The sequence below is a fragment of the Rhinatrema bivittatum genome, chromosome 4, assembly GCF_901001135.1.
Source record: "Rhinatrema bivittatum chromosome 4, aRhiBiv1.1, whole genome shotgun sequence".
NCBI classification, from domain to species: Eukaryota; Metazoa; Chordata; class Amphibia; order Gymnophiona; family Rhinatrematidae; genus Rhinatrema; species Rhinatrema bivittatum.
The window spans coordinates 228,805,719-228,819,920 of record NC_042618.1 but is presented as its reverse complement, the minus strand read 5'-3'; the positions used below and the strand labels follow the sequence as shown (position 1 = coordinate 228,819,920).

At 42.1% G+C, this 14,202-nt stretch overlaps 1 protein-coding gene across 20 annotated transcripts in view; it reads right to left on the bottom strand.

Moving 5' to 3' along the window:
* MICAL3 (microtubule associated monooxygenase, calponin and LIM domain containing 3) overlaps positions 1-14,202 on the bottom strand; it is a 756,715-nt gene that overhangs the window by 555,877 nt on the left and 186,636 nt on the right. For all 20 annotated transcript variants that reach the window (XM_029599822.1, XM_029599821.1, XM_029599828.1 and 17 more), the window contains 2 exons: positions 9,164-9,540; positions 7,960-8,167 (listed from right to left, as the gene is read on the bottom strand). In XM_029599822.1, coding sequence (XP_029455682.1) covers positions 7,960-8,167; positions 9,164-9,427 — 472 coding nt within the window. In that variant the 5' untranslated portion in view covers positions 9,428-9,540. The remainder of the gene's footprint in view (positions 1-7,959; positions 8,168-9,163; positions 9,541-14,202) is intronic.

The window sequence follows — 14,202 nt, the reverse complement described above, 5'->3', positions numbered from 1 at the left end:
TCTGTTGCTAAGATCCTATCTAGGCTCCACTGATGTACCACTATTTGCAAAGGCTTATAAGCTCCACCCTTGCACAAATTTATAATGAACTGGCCTCACAAATCTCCCTTCATTGTTATATGCTCAAGGATCTGACTCTATAGAACAGATTTCCTCACAGATAACATTGCAGCCTCAAAATAATTCACCGCCAAACTGATTCTGGATACACTGTTGACTTTAATATTTGAAGGGAAGCTATCCATGTAGACTGAAGCATCCCTTCTGCAGAATCTACAAAAAAGTAGAGATATTAGGGATGATCTTCAAGGCACTGTGTTCAAACAAATGGTAATGGAAACCACAAGGGAGGGTGTGATCCTCGATCTGGTGCCTAATGGGGATATCTGATGTTTGAGTAGGGGCTCACTTGAGCACTAGCGATCATCAAATGGTATGGGTAGAGTTTTGAATTTCACAAATATGAACTTTGTCAAAATGGGGATGTATCTGGAGGAAGAACTGGCTTTACCCAGGGCAAGTCTTGCCTCACAAATCTGCTTCACTTTTTTATTTATTTATTTATTTTTAGATTTTTATATACCGGTGTTCCTATATGAAATAAAGATCACATCGGTTTACATTGAAACAGAACATGAAAATTGCCAAAAGGCATTACATAGAACAAGGTTATGAAACTTGGAACAGTGTACATAAGTTCAAAATTTAACAATAACGTTGTAACATTGATGACCAAAAGATAAAGGAGAAAAAAAAAAAAAAAAGACTTAAACAATTAAGTTGACAGGTCTTATTGAGCATAAAAATTATAACGTATAAGTGAGAAAGTCTCAAGTGTCCTGCAGCAAGAGATTAGATACCGAAGTAGGTAGTGGTATGGAAAATGGGGGTTTGTGAAGAAGATATGTTCTTGCTGGTTGGAGGGGAAAAAATGATGATCATGGTCCTGGAAAAGCTTGGCTAAAGAGCCAGGTTTTAAGTTTTTTTTTGAATGAAGAGTGGCAGAACTCAAGCCGAATGTCTGGTGGGAGCGCATTCCATTGAATGGGGCCTGCTGTAGATATGGCACGTTTATGATGCGAGGATTTTGTTGAAGGTACATAGAGTGTGCCTTTATATGCTCCTCTGATGGGTCTAGAGGAGGAGTGAGGGCGTAGTTGGTTACATAATTGAAGAGGAGAGATATTGTGAATGGATTTATGAATTACGGTGAGTACTTTATATAGGATCCTTTGCTTTATAGGCAGCCAGTGGAGGAGCTTGAGAATGGGGGTGATGTGATCTCTTTTATTCGTATTGGTAAGGATTCTGGCTGCAGAGTTCTGTAGCATTTGGAGGGGTTTGATGGATGAATATGGAAGGCCAAAGAGAAGCGAATTGCAATAGTCGACTTTTGATAGAATAATGGCTTGTAGGACCATCCGAAAATCGTTGAAATAAAGAAGAGGCTTCAATTTTTTTTAAGACTTGTAACTTATAAAAACAGTCTTTGGTGGTTGTGCTTATGAATTTTTTAAAATTGAGCTGATTGTCTAGCATGATACCTAGATCTCGAACATGTGGTGAGTGATTTAATATGGGAGTGGATGAGTTGAGTAGGTCAGCTGGGTTTAGAAGTTTGATGTTGATGTCTTGATTGATGATTAGGATCTCAGTTTTGTTGTTGTTAAGAATGAGGCAAAGGCTGGAGAGAAGATGATTGATCTGTTGCAAACAATTGTTCCAGTGAGCCAAGGTTTTTTGTAAGGATTCTGAGATTGGGATGAGTATCTGGATGTCATCTGCGTAGAGATAGTGAGTTAGGTTTAGTTTAGTAAGTAGATGACATAGAGGTAAGAGGTAAATGTTGAAGAGGGTAGGGGAAAGGGAGGAACCCTGAGGGACCCCCCGGTTGGAAGGGATCGGTTGTGATTCTTTGTTGTTAATCTTTACTTTGAATTGTCTATTTGCTAGGAAGGATTTGAACCAGCTGAAGACTGTTCCTTTAATGCCTATATCTGCCAGACATTTTAATAGAGATGAATGGTTGACAGTGTCAAAGGCTGCAGAGAGATCTAGTAGTATCAAAAGATGTGGTTGTTTTTTGTCCATATTAGATAGAATAGAATCGGTAAGAGAGATAAGGAGAGATTCAGTGCTTAACGATTTCCGAAAGCCATACTGGGAAGATACAAGAATGTTGTTTTCTTCCAAATATTCAGATAGTTGTTTATTGACTATCTTTTCCATAATTTTGGCGATCAATGGCAGATTAGCTATTGGGCGGAAGTTAGCTGGATCTGTGGTTGGAAGGTTAGGTTTTTTAAGTAGAGGTTTGAGAATGGCTAATTTAAGTTGGTCAGGAACTAGACCCTGGGAGAGAGAGCAGTTAATGATGTCTGCAATTGGTTTTGATATGGAGTTTCTTATTGCGATGAGAAGGTTAGTAGGAATTGTGTCTAAGGGATGAGATGACGGTTTCATTTTTTTAAGTATGTTTTCTATCTCAAGTGCTGAAGTGGTCTCGAAAGTTTCCAGCGTTGTATTTAGTTGAGGTGAGGTAATGTGAGGGAAAGGGGGATATGAAAAAGATGATGAGAAAGAGATTTTTTGAAGAAGTTAATAAACATGTGGATAAAGGTGAACCGGTAGATACAGTATACTTGGATTTTCAGAAGGCATTTGACAAAGTTCCTCATGAGAGGCTTCTAGGAAAAGTAAAAAGTCATGGGATAGGTGGCGATGTCCTTTCGTGGATTGCAAACTGGCTAAAAGACAGGAAACAGAGAGTAGGATTAAATGGGCAATTTTCTCAGTGGAGGGGAGTGGACAGTGGAGTGCCTCAGGGATCTGTATTGGGACCCTTACTGTTCAATATATTTATAAATGATCTGGAAAGAAATACGACGAGTGAGATAATCAAATTTGCAGATGACACAAAATTGTTCAGAGTAGTTAAATCACAAGCAGATTGTGATAAATTGCAGGAAGACCTTGTGAGACTGGAAAATTGGGCATCCAAATGGCAGATGAAATTTAATGTGGATAAGTGCAAGGTGATGCATATAGGGAAAAATAACCCATGCTATAATTACACAATGTTGGGTTCCATATTAGGTGCTACAACCCAAGAAAGAGATCTAGGTGTCATAGTGGATAACACATTGAAATCGTCGGTTCAGTGTGCTGCGGCAGTCAAAAAAGCAAACAGAATGTTGGGAATTATTAGAAAAGGAATGATGAATAAAACGGAAAATGTCATAATGCCTCTGTATCGCTCCATGGTGAGACCGCACCTTGAATACTGTGTACAATTCTGGTCGCCGCATCTCAAAAAAGATATAATTGCGATGGAGAAGGTACAGAGAAGGGCTACCAAAATGATAAGGGGAATGGAACAACTCCCCTATGAGGAAAGACTAAAGAGGTTAGGACTTTTCAGCTTGGAGAAGAGACGACTGAGGGGGGATATGATAGAGGTGTTTAAAATCATGAGAGGTCTAGAACGGGTAGATGTGAATCGGTTATTTACTCTTTCGGATAGTAGAAAGACTAGGGGACACTCCATGAAGTTAGCATGGGGCACATTTAAAACTAATCTGAGAAAGTTCTTTTTTACTCAACGCACAATTAAACTCTGGAATTTGTTGCCAGAGAATGTGGTTCGTGCAGTTAGTATAGCTGTGTTTAAAAAAGGATTGGATAAGTTCTTGGAGGAGAAGTCCATTACCTGCTATTAAGTTCACTTAGAGAATAGCCACTGTCATTAGCAATGGTTACATGGAATAGACTTAGTTTTTGGGTACTTGCCAGGTTCTTATGGCCTGGATTGGCCACTGTTGGAAACAGGATGCTGGGCTTGATGGACCCTTGGTCTGACCCAGTATGGCATGTTCTTATGTTCTTATGTTGTTTTTTTTAAGAAAATGGGTGAGGTGGAACAACAGTGGGCTAAATTAAAAGGAGCTATTACAAAGGCAACAAATCTATATGTTAGAAAAGTAAAGAAGAGTAAGAGGAAAATGAAACTGATCTGGTTCTCAAAGGAGGTGGCTGAAAAAAGTAAGGCAAAAAGAACAGCATTCAAGAAGTGTAAAGGATCCCAAAAAAAGGAACACAAGGATGAATAACTGTTAAAACTGAGGGAAACGATTCTAAAGGTGGAAGACCATTTATTTTGCTGTGTTTGACTCTTATGACTTCTTGAGGTACAAGTTGCAAACATCATGGGAATTACTTTGTCTTCCTCCCTTCCTTATTTGACTATGCACCTTATTACATTTGAAAAATGTAAAGCTTTCTTGTATTGCTTGGTACCTCAGAGTTTCAAGGTAGGCCAAGTGTTGTATGGTGGTTTTCTTGTTTAATAAAAGAGTTATACACACAAAAACTGAGGGAGACGAAAAAAGAAATCAGGAAAGCAAAAGGTCAAGCAGAAGAAAGAATTGCCAAAGAGGTAAAGAAAGGAAACAAAACATTTTTCAGATATATTAGAGAAAGAAGGGAGGACCGGTGGTATAGTGAAATTGAAAGATGACGAGAAGCACTGTGTGGAGAGAGATGAAGAAATGGCGGAAATATTAAATACTACAGTTCAGTGTTCACTAAGGAAGAACTTGGAGAAGGACTGTTGCTAGTTGACAAGACCATGGATGGTGATGGGGAAAGATGAAACTGTGTACAGAAAAGAATATATGGGAAGAGCTAATAAAACTGAAAGCAGACAAGGCCATGGGCCGGATAAGGTTCATCCCAGGACACAGAGGGAATTCAGAGATGTGCTGGCAGGACCGCTGATGACCTCTTTAATAGATCCCTGGAAACGGAAATGGTGCCATATGATTGGAGAAAAGCAGTAGTGGTCCTGCGTCACAAGAGTGGTAGCAGAGAGAAGGCTGGAAACCACAGGCTGGTTAGCCTCACCTTGGTGAAAGGAAAGTTAATGGAGACTGCTGAAGGAAAGGACAGTGAACTATCTACAGTCAGGAGGGATTGCTAGACATGAAGAAGCATGGATTCACCAGGGGAAGGTCAGACAAATGTGATTGATTTTTTTTTTTATTGTGACTGAAGAATTGGATCGAGGAAGAGTACTTGATGTGATCTACTTGGATTTCAGCAAAGCTTTTGAAATAGACCCGCATAGGAAGCTTGTGAATAAAATGAGAAGCTTGGGAATGAGCACCATGGAGTGGATTACAAACTGGTTGACAGATAGAAGACAGCATACAATGGTAAATGGAACCTTCTCTAAAGAGAAAACAGTGTTAAGCGGAGTACCACAAGAATAGGTGTTGGGTCCGGTTCTGTTCAATATCTTTGTGAGTGACATTGCAGAAGGGATAGAAGGTAAAGCTTGTCGATTTGCGGATGATACAAAGATCTGCAAAAGAGTGGACATACCAGAAAAAAATAGAGAGAATGAAATGTGATTTAAGGAAGCTTGAACAGTGGTCAAAGATATGGCAGCTGGGATTCAATGCCAAGAAGTGCAGAGTCATCCATCTGGGGTGCGGTAATCCAAAAAAGCTGTATGTGATGGGGGTGAAAAGCTATTGTGCACGGACCAAGCTGCCAATGGATAGAACAAAAACATTTTGTTGGTAACAGGAGGTGGGGTAGCCTGAACAGAAATAACAGGCCCTAAAAGCTGGAACAGAGTTGGGTTCTACAGCTCAAACAAGCTCCAAAGGACAGATAAGCCAAACCTGCTGTCGCACTGGCCACCCCTATCCAAACAGTAAAGGAGATGTGAAAGAGTGGATGAAACGTCATGTCGCAAAGTTAACCTCTCAACATACTAGCTGTGAGCGACAGGGCTTGAAGGTTGGGATGTGGCAACCTGCTCTGATCCTGGGTGATGAGATCTGGGAAGTCCCCAGTCTGATCAGTTTCCAAATGAACATCTCCCAAAGGAGTAGAAACCAGAACTGCCTCGGCCACCGTCATATGATGCCCCCGAGAAAAGGATACATCTATCATGGGGGTCCTCTTCCATCAAGGGCATCATTTGAATCCTGTTGATGACATGATGGGGACTCGATGATGAAAGAAAGGGACTCAATCAAAATCAATAGTGGCAGCCATCGATTGTCAGCGGGCACCAAGCACACTGCTGCCCCAGGTGATTGACTACAAAAGAAAACTTTCCATAAACACAAAAAAGCCGGTCTAAAACTCTAGAGAGGAGAACCTTGTCCATCTTGCGATGCAGACACCAAATAAATCAACCAAAAACAGCTGAAAAAACTCCAAAAGAAGAATTCAGCGACAGAAACTTCACCACAAGACTACAGGCCCCATGGAAAAGAAGAGACTGAGGGGACCCTGCATGGAAAATGGAGCCAACCGGACGGGGTGTGAGGGAGCACCCGGTCCTGATGCAGGATTCATTTTTAGGTACGGGGGGAGCAGGGGAGATGGGAAACTACATTTTTTTGTTTTCCTTTCAGGGGTGGGGGGGAGGCAGGGCCCTGGACCTTTTATATTATTTTAATTTATTTTACATTGCTGTCACTCTAGGGAGGAGTGGAAGGATTGACTTGCAGAGCAGTTCTCATTCACTTGGGAGGGTGGGAAATATGGCAGTGGGGGGCTAGGGCCACATTTTATGTTTTAGGTTTGGGGAGGGGGAAGGACAGTCATGCTTTTTTTTTTTATTATTATTTATATTTTGGGAGAGTCGGGGCCTCCTTGACTAGTGTCCCCAGGTTGAGACAGGACTCAGGAATGACTCCTACTGAACCTCCCCGCTTGCCGCAATTTTTTTTCCTCTCATTTTAAATGTGTGGCAGGAGCCTCAGGACCTGTGTTAGGGTCCCGGACCTCCTGCCTCACATTTAACACATTTCAAAAAGGTGCTATTTTATCACGGTTAACCACCTTCTGACCAGGTTGACCCTGCCCCAGGTGTAACAAGAGTATTCAACATCAGGGGAAATGTCCTCCTATTGCACGAAAGGAATCTGATCTGAAAATGGGCTCTGAGGGAATAGGTCAGCCCCAATCTAGGGAGCAGGACATGCTGGATGTACAACTGACATTTCACTGTACAGTGTATTCTCATTATAGAGGAAGTCTGATTGAAAGAAAGAAACAGGCTAAGGGAAAAATTAGCTGCAGTCAACTGGGCAGGTCCATAGACTAGGATCATGCCCCCAAAATGCCATTTCCATAAAATACTGAAAAGTTTCACCACAGAAATATTTATTAAGAACATATCAAGATTAGGTAATTTTACAGAGGAATGGTGAGCAACGCCTGTCAGCAACACAAAGAAAATTTACTAAGGGTTGGTGAATGTTGCTGACAGTTGATAACTGCTTGGTTGTTTGAAGCTTTTTGAACGGATTGCCAAAGCTTCAACTGTCAACTTGGGAAACTAATGCAGCATGTGACTGGATGACATAACCTATATGAGAATCCACTGAGTCTATTAGAGAAAATAAAACACCAACTCCTTGAGATAGTATTTGTCAATTTACTGAATGTGTTTTGCAACAGCTTGAATTTCACCTTCAAGACTGATACAATTCTAAAGCACTGGGTGGTTATATTCACTTCCAGCCCTTGAGGGCTGTAAACAGTTCAGGTTTTCAGGATACCCTATTGAACATGCAGGACAGATGTGCATGCATACTACCTCCATTGTAAGCAAATCTCTCTCATGCACATTCATTAGGAATATCCTGAAAACCTGACCTGTTTGTGAGCCTCAAAAGCTTGAAGTGAATATCATTAGCATGAGGCACACACACTATAAAACTGTGAGCATTTTCGTCAGAGAACATAGCAATACAGAAGCAATGAAGATTTAATTCATGCCTACCTTTCACACAGAATTTGATTCAATCACAAATGAAAGAGGAAGAAGTAAGCTCTAATTACAATAGCCTTCATTCCCAAAATATTACTCCCTCGCCTCCTTCAAATCTTTCTTCTGCCCCACAAACGTAGAGGTCAGTAACTCATTTCACTTACTTATGTGATCAATGGTCCCTGCACAGAACTTTCCATAGAATTTTTTGGCTCCAAGTCCCCGCAAGTCAGTGATGGTGAATGGCCATAAATGCAGCACATTGTTTCTGGAGAAAGCATCGCGCTTCTCAACGATGACCACTTTAGCGCCAAGTAAACACAGGTCAATGGCAGTGCGAAGGCCACAGGGTCCTGCACCTATGATGAGACACTACCAACACCAGCAAGAGATAAATGTATACACAATACCACAAAGCATCACCTGCAACATTTCACTAATCTAGTATTGAGGCCTGCACCCCTTTCCCACCCCCTGGCCCCACCAAAGCCAGAAAAACTTCAGTGTTAACCAGTAATACACCTTTAATTACCCTATCTTCTTTCCTCCATTACTTTAAAATCAAACAAAAATGGTAGGTATCATTGGCATATTACAGTTAAAAACATCTTTGCTAAGCTCACAGAAAACATCTTTGGTTCTTTATTGGACACCAAGATATAAAATTCAGTTGCTTAGTAAAGCTTAAAATGGTCATACCAATAACAACTTGCAAAGCAGGTATCTGCTCACTGTCAGGCCGATGCAGTACCGTGCGCTGGCTGAGCGCACGGCTCGTCATGCGTCCATAACCCCCGATGCAAAATGGGTTAGCGCGTCCAAAGCTCACATCCAATCGTGTGAATAGGTAATAACGCTCATTACGTGTATATGCATGTTGATGAGGCTATTACCTATTCCCCCGACGTGCACATTTTTACTCACCAAAATTAATGCCTGCCCTGAGCAGGTGTTAAATTTTGGAGAAGCCCAAAAAGTGTACAGAAAAGCAGAAAATACAGCTTTTCTGTACTTCATTCGACTTAACATCATAGCGATATAAAGTCGGAGGAACTAAAAAATTCGAAATGTTCCCCCCCAAAACAAATAAAAACAAAAATGGTGCCAGCTGTCAGGTTAGGGGAAATTGTGCGCCCCTTTTCCTATCGACTCCTTTTTAGCATGGAGGTCCATTTGCATTTTGTATCGGGCGCTCCTGATAACCCTCACGTTAAGGGAGTGAGGGTTCGATCATGAGCACCCGTTTAAGGCGCGCTGATATTGCATTGGCCTCTGTATGTCTATTCTTGTGGACGTACATGCTCTTTTCACTCTACTTTAGCCATGACTCAAACTACTAAAAACAATCACTGGAACAAAGCAACTCACCTTAGTACTGGAACAGGCCTTGCCTTTCTTGTAGTCTTTGTGACAACCCCTCTTGTCAAGCTTGGACCAGAGAGCTTTAGCCTTCCAGTAGTTCAGCTTGGACTTGAGCTTATGATAGAATGATCGATGGTCTTTGGGCTTCAGATCCAGGTAGTCACAGAGATCTTGGAAACTTTTCAGGGTCCCCTTACAGGTGGTGGCTTGGACAAACTTGTCAAAGAGAAAGTGTGCTTGGTTTATCTTCTCATTCATTCTTTCTTCCATGCTTCAAATGAAGTGAAAGCCCACAATAAGAGGATCTTGGGAGAGGCTGACAGGCAGCTGAGATCTTACGATCTGCTATGGACCACCGAGGCTAGCCCACAAACATGGTTACTCTATAAAACAAGGGAAAGAAAGATGGTAACTCAAAATGTAGGAAAAGGTTGGAATTCATTATAGTCTTAGCAGCACTAATAGTTAATAAAGACCTTATGTGCTTCCTAACTAAATATATTCATCTTGGAATCGCACAAGCAAGAGACTTAGAGATTAGTTTGTTGCAATAATGCATACTAAAGCACCCACAGTGCTCTCCTTCCTTTCCCCCCCCAAATAAATAAATAAATAAATAAATGAGAGCTAAAAGCAAGATCTCTAAAAAGAAAACTGTCAATCCTAAAAAGACGAGTTTGGAAAAGGATATCCATTCAATTCCAAAGCACATGCAGTCCCTGGATAGCTATGCGAGCTGCTCAGAGTATTCAGTGCCCGTTTTCCCAGCGTGCCCCCAGGCACCTCTCCTGGGGGCACAATGCAATATTTAAAATTAGGGGTCGCATTGTCAAGGAGGCTGCGAGCGGTCAGCTGTCAGCGGCCGTCCACCAGTTAGGAAAACAGACACTGAATCTATTGGCATCCGTTTTCCTAATGAGCGCACAGCCACGGGTTTGGGAAACGGACGCTTGTTAACAGAGTGCCTGTTTCCCTGAACCTGTCTGCCAACACTTTTTTAAATTTTTTTTTTTTTTTTTAAGTTTTCCTTCCTCCTACTTAATATCGCAACTATATTATGTAGGAGGATGTACAGAAAAAGCAGGTGTTAATTTCTGAGCGCCAAACTGTGCGTTTTAGACGCAGTTTGAGGGTTTTATTTTGCATTTCGGGTGATTAACTAACAGCCTCATCAACATGCATTTGCCTGTGATGAGCGCTATTAGTTTCGCCATACGCTGGACGCGCGTTGTGGAGGCGCTGATCCCCCCCATTGCAAAAGAGGCTGTGCACGCGCCTACACAACCCGCGTCCAACTACGGGTTAAACCGTGCGCTCGGCTGAGCGCACTGTATTGCATCGGCCCCTTAGTGTAGCCAATGTCTTGCAAAGACATTGCAAGAGTTCCACTTTTACAACTAAAACCCACCAGGGGCATTAGTGAATCCAAAGCTCATACTACCCACTGAATAACCCGAAGCTCTAATTGACAGGGTCGTTCAGGTTCAAGAAAGACTGCAAGACTAATACAACACAGATTTACCCCAAAAGTCAGAGATGCATTTTCACCTACATCTTGTATAGGCAATTTTTTCAGCTAGTAGCTTCCTGCCTAATCACAGAGCCTGCTCTACCCCAGCCTAAAGATACTATGAACATTTAGTCAACAGGAGAGAAACCGGTTTTATTTCTCCTTCCACTGAGTCCAATCTCCAGCTGAGCAGCACAGACTACAGTTCCCTTTGAAACCCAGCACAGGTGTAATTCTAGTCAGTCACCACAGTTGTGGGAAGGCTGCGATTCCCACCTTTCCAGAAGTTGAAAAAGCTACATTTTTCTAGTCCTATTTAGTGTGCACTACCACACAGCACCGAAGGTACTATGCAAATCAAAATGTTACTAGGCTATACAGTTTAGTTTTTTTGTTTTGTTTTTTAATACGTTGCCTTGACACAATGGTACAGTATCGAAGATGTTAAGAATTATACACTAGCTCAAGTGTTTCCACCCTTTTCAAAAACCGCCTAACTAACAAAAATGTTGTGGCACACCAGCTTCCATGGATAGGGACCTTCATTTTCAGTTTGTATTTTATTTTTCCTGGGAATTTCAATGTTATAACAAAAAAAAAAACCCAACACATCAGTGAAATATAACTTATATCACACAGGAGAAAAATCAGTGGGAAAAGTCATTTTTCCACTGAAAAACAAACAAAAAAAAATAGAAATAAAAACCAAAAATGAAGGTATCCATGGAGCATGCAATGCAGACAGAGGTCCTATATGGCCAAAAGAAGAGCCACTGAAAGCCTACCAGTATCTTCCAAATTTTAAAATAAAGGAAGAGAGGAGGAACCATATGAACCCATCACAAAGGACCAGCTCCCTCTATATATACTATAATAAGTGGAGAAGAGAGAAGTCAATGTATGGTATTGACAAGACAGCTGGGTTAATTATCTTGGCTGCCGCAAATGGCTGCCAGAGCTTCTTCACTGCTGCTGCTCCAAGCACTCAAAAGTGAATCACATCCAGTACTCGGTGCATACTGTCTCACTCAACCTGGGGATGACAGAGGCTAGGAGGACTCAGACACAGGGAAGGTGAGGAGGTGCTGTATGCATTGAGTGTACTGCACAAAGCAGGTCCCAGACATGCATGCCCTGCTTGTTGCCCATTAATTACCACCCACCGGAGCTCATGCTGTAGCTAGAAAAAGAAGAATGCATGATTATATACATTCCCAGAAAGGCATTCCTATCTGTTTAAGAGCCACCACTGGTGTCTCTTGTTGCTTTGAGATGGTGAGAGCAGAGTCCAAATGTAGGCCTGGATATGAGCAATGGTGATTTTTCTCATGACCCGGCTGATCAGATCTTAAGACATAAGTGTGACATGATACACTGGTTGAGAAACACTGTACTACCTTATTTGCTTTCACAATTCTGGAAAGTTAATGTCCGTATCACAAGATCGACAGTTATTACACTGAAAAGGGCAAAGAGGCGAGGCAAAAAAAACCAAAAACTGACAGATTCAATATTCTTCCAAACTTCTTTAATGTGACAAATTAAATTCTAAGCACAGATTTGGCAAAGATGTGACAACACTCAAAATGTTTGAGAGACTTAACATGGCTAGCACCATGCTTACTTGCTTTTTGGCTCCTATAAAAAACTTGAAGTAAAACATTGCATCATCTCTCTTCCCCTCCAATGCACAACTGTAGCCACAAAAGAAACTTAAATCTTAATGCATCATTGCTAGCAAGCCAAGTTCTCATCAAGGCATTATGTATCCCGCAAAACAGGACGTGTTCACGGCATCCTGCCTTTCTGACATGAGGATTACTGGGAAGCGCAATGGAGGGAAATGGGCGCGGTGAATCAGAGGAAAGGAGGACTCGTTTTTGGTAAAGCCAGGAAACAAGGATTCAGCAGTCAAACAGACAGGAAAGAGGAAAACCTGCATCCTATTCATGCAATCCTTCCCTTGCTCCATCTCTATTAAATTATTCTGGATTAAGCTTAAATAAAATTGCTAACCTCAAATGCTGCAGCAGAGTGCCAGAACAGTAGAGAGCCAAGCCAGCACTGCACCACATTGTTAAAGACACAAGTACATGAGTTCATTTGGACACTCACCCTTCTTGCCAGGACAGACTGGAAATGTTTTATAGGTAAATATCCCCCAAAAAGGTAGAATCAATACAGCAGATTCCCTACATTTCCTGTCAAAACAATTTTAAGAAATGTATGCCAGCCTTGCAGGGCAACGAAGGAAGGAAGGAGAGGGCCAATGCAGGCTATAAAAGCAAATTTTGGACAGCAGTTATCATTCGATGTTCTTGTCACTCAAGCACAGGTTTAATTCCATAAATGTGGTCATCTACGAAAAATACAGGGGTAACCCAGTGACTCGCAGAAGACTCAGATTCAATTGGTCTGAGTTCTGTTTCCCAGGCTGGCTGGGAACATAGTAACAAGGGAACACAGTAAACAGCAGATAAATATCAAAGTGTCCATCCAGTCTGCCAGATTTATCCCCTTGCTGTCTTTAAGGATGCTACTGCTGCTCTGGGCAAGTAAACCTCACCCCGCCACACACCTTTCTTCATGGTTTTTAACTGCCACTCCATGCAGATTGCCCCGTACAGTAAAGTTACCAAATTCACCCCAATGGTTTATTTCCATCTTTTATTTATATTCCGCTTTTTAGCATTTCAACGTGGATTACATTCAGGTACTGTAGGTAATTCCTATTCCCAGAGGACTCGCAATCTAAGAACCAGTTTCATTAAGGCTTTTCTCCCATTTTGTGTCTATGGGGAAAAACCCCTAGTGAATCAGGTATTAAGTTTGTACCTGAGACAACAGAGGGTAAAATGACTTGCCCAAGGTCACAAGGAGATGGACTGGGATTTGAATCCCGGTTTCCCTGGTTCCTAGCCCTTAGCCACTAGGCTGCTCCTCTTACATCACGGGATCCATTGTCTTAATCCCACACCCTTTTTGGCTGTTGTCTGCATCACCTCCTCTGGGAGGATATTCCAGGCATCCAACATTCTTTATGTGAAACAATATTTCCTGCTGCTGTTCCTGAGTTTACCCCCCTGGAGTTTTATATCATGACCCCCTAACTTCTACAGCTTCCTTTCCATTAGAAGAGGTTAGATTCTTGTGCACTTTTAATACTTTTCAGGTATTTAAAAGTCCATATCATATCCTCCCCCCCATCTCTCCTCTCGAGCATACATATTCAGGTCCTCTCCCTTCCCTGGCTGGCTGTACAAGCTACAGAGGGCAGAGCATTCACAGCCAACAAGGGGGAGAGAGGCTCAACCAAATCACACACCTGCAAGCCGTAATTAGGATGCCCAGGAACTGGGTTCTGGAGGAAACTGCTGCCTGTGGCCCCTGGCCAGGAACTGTCACAGCAATGGCTGCACTGGGTGGGGAGCAGAGGTGGACGGGGGGGGGGGGGGGGGGGTGGGGGGGGGGGGGGGGAAGGAGCATAGGTTGTTGTGAATTAAGGCACATGGTGCCATAGCCCAAAAGAGGCTAG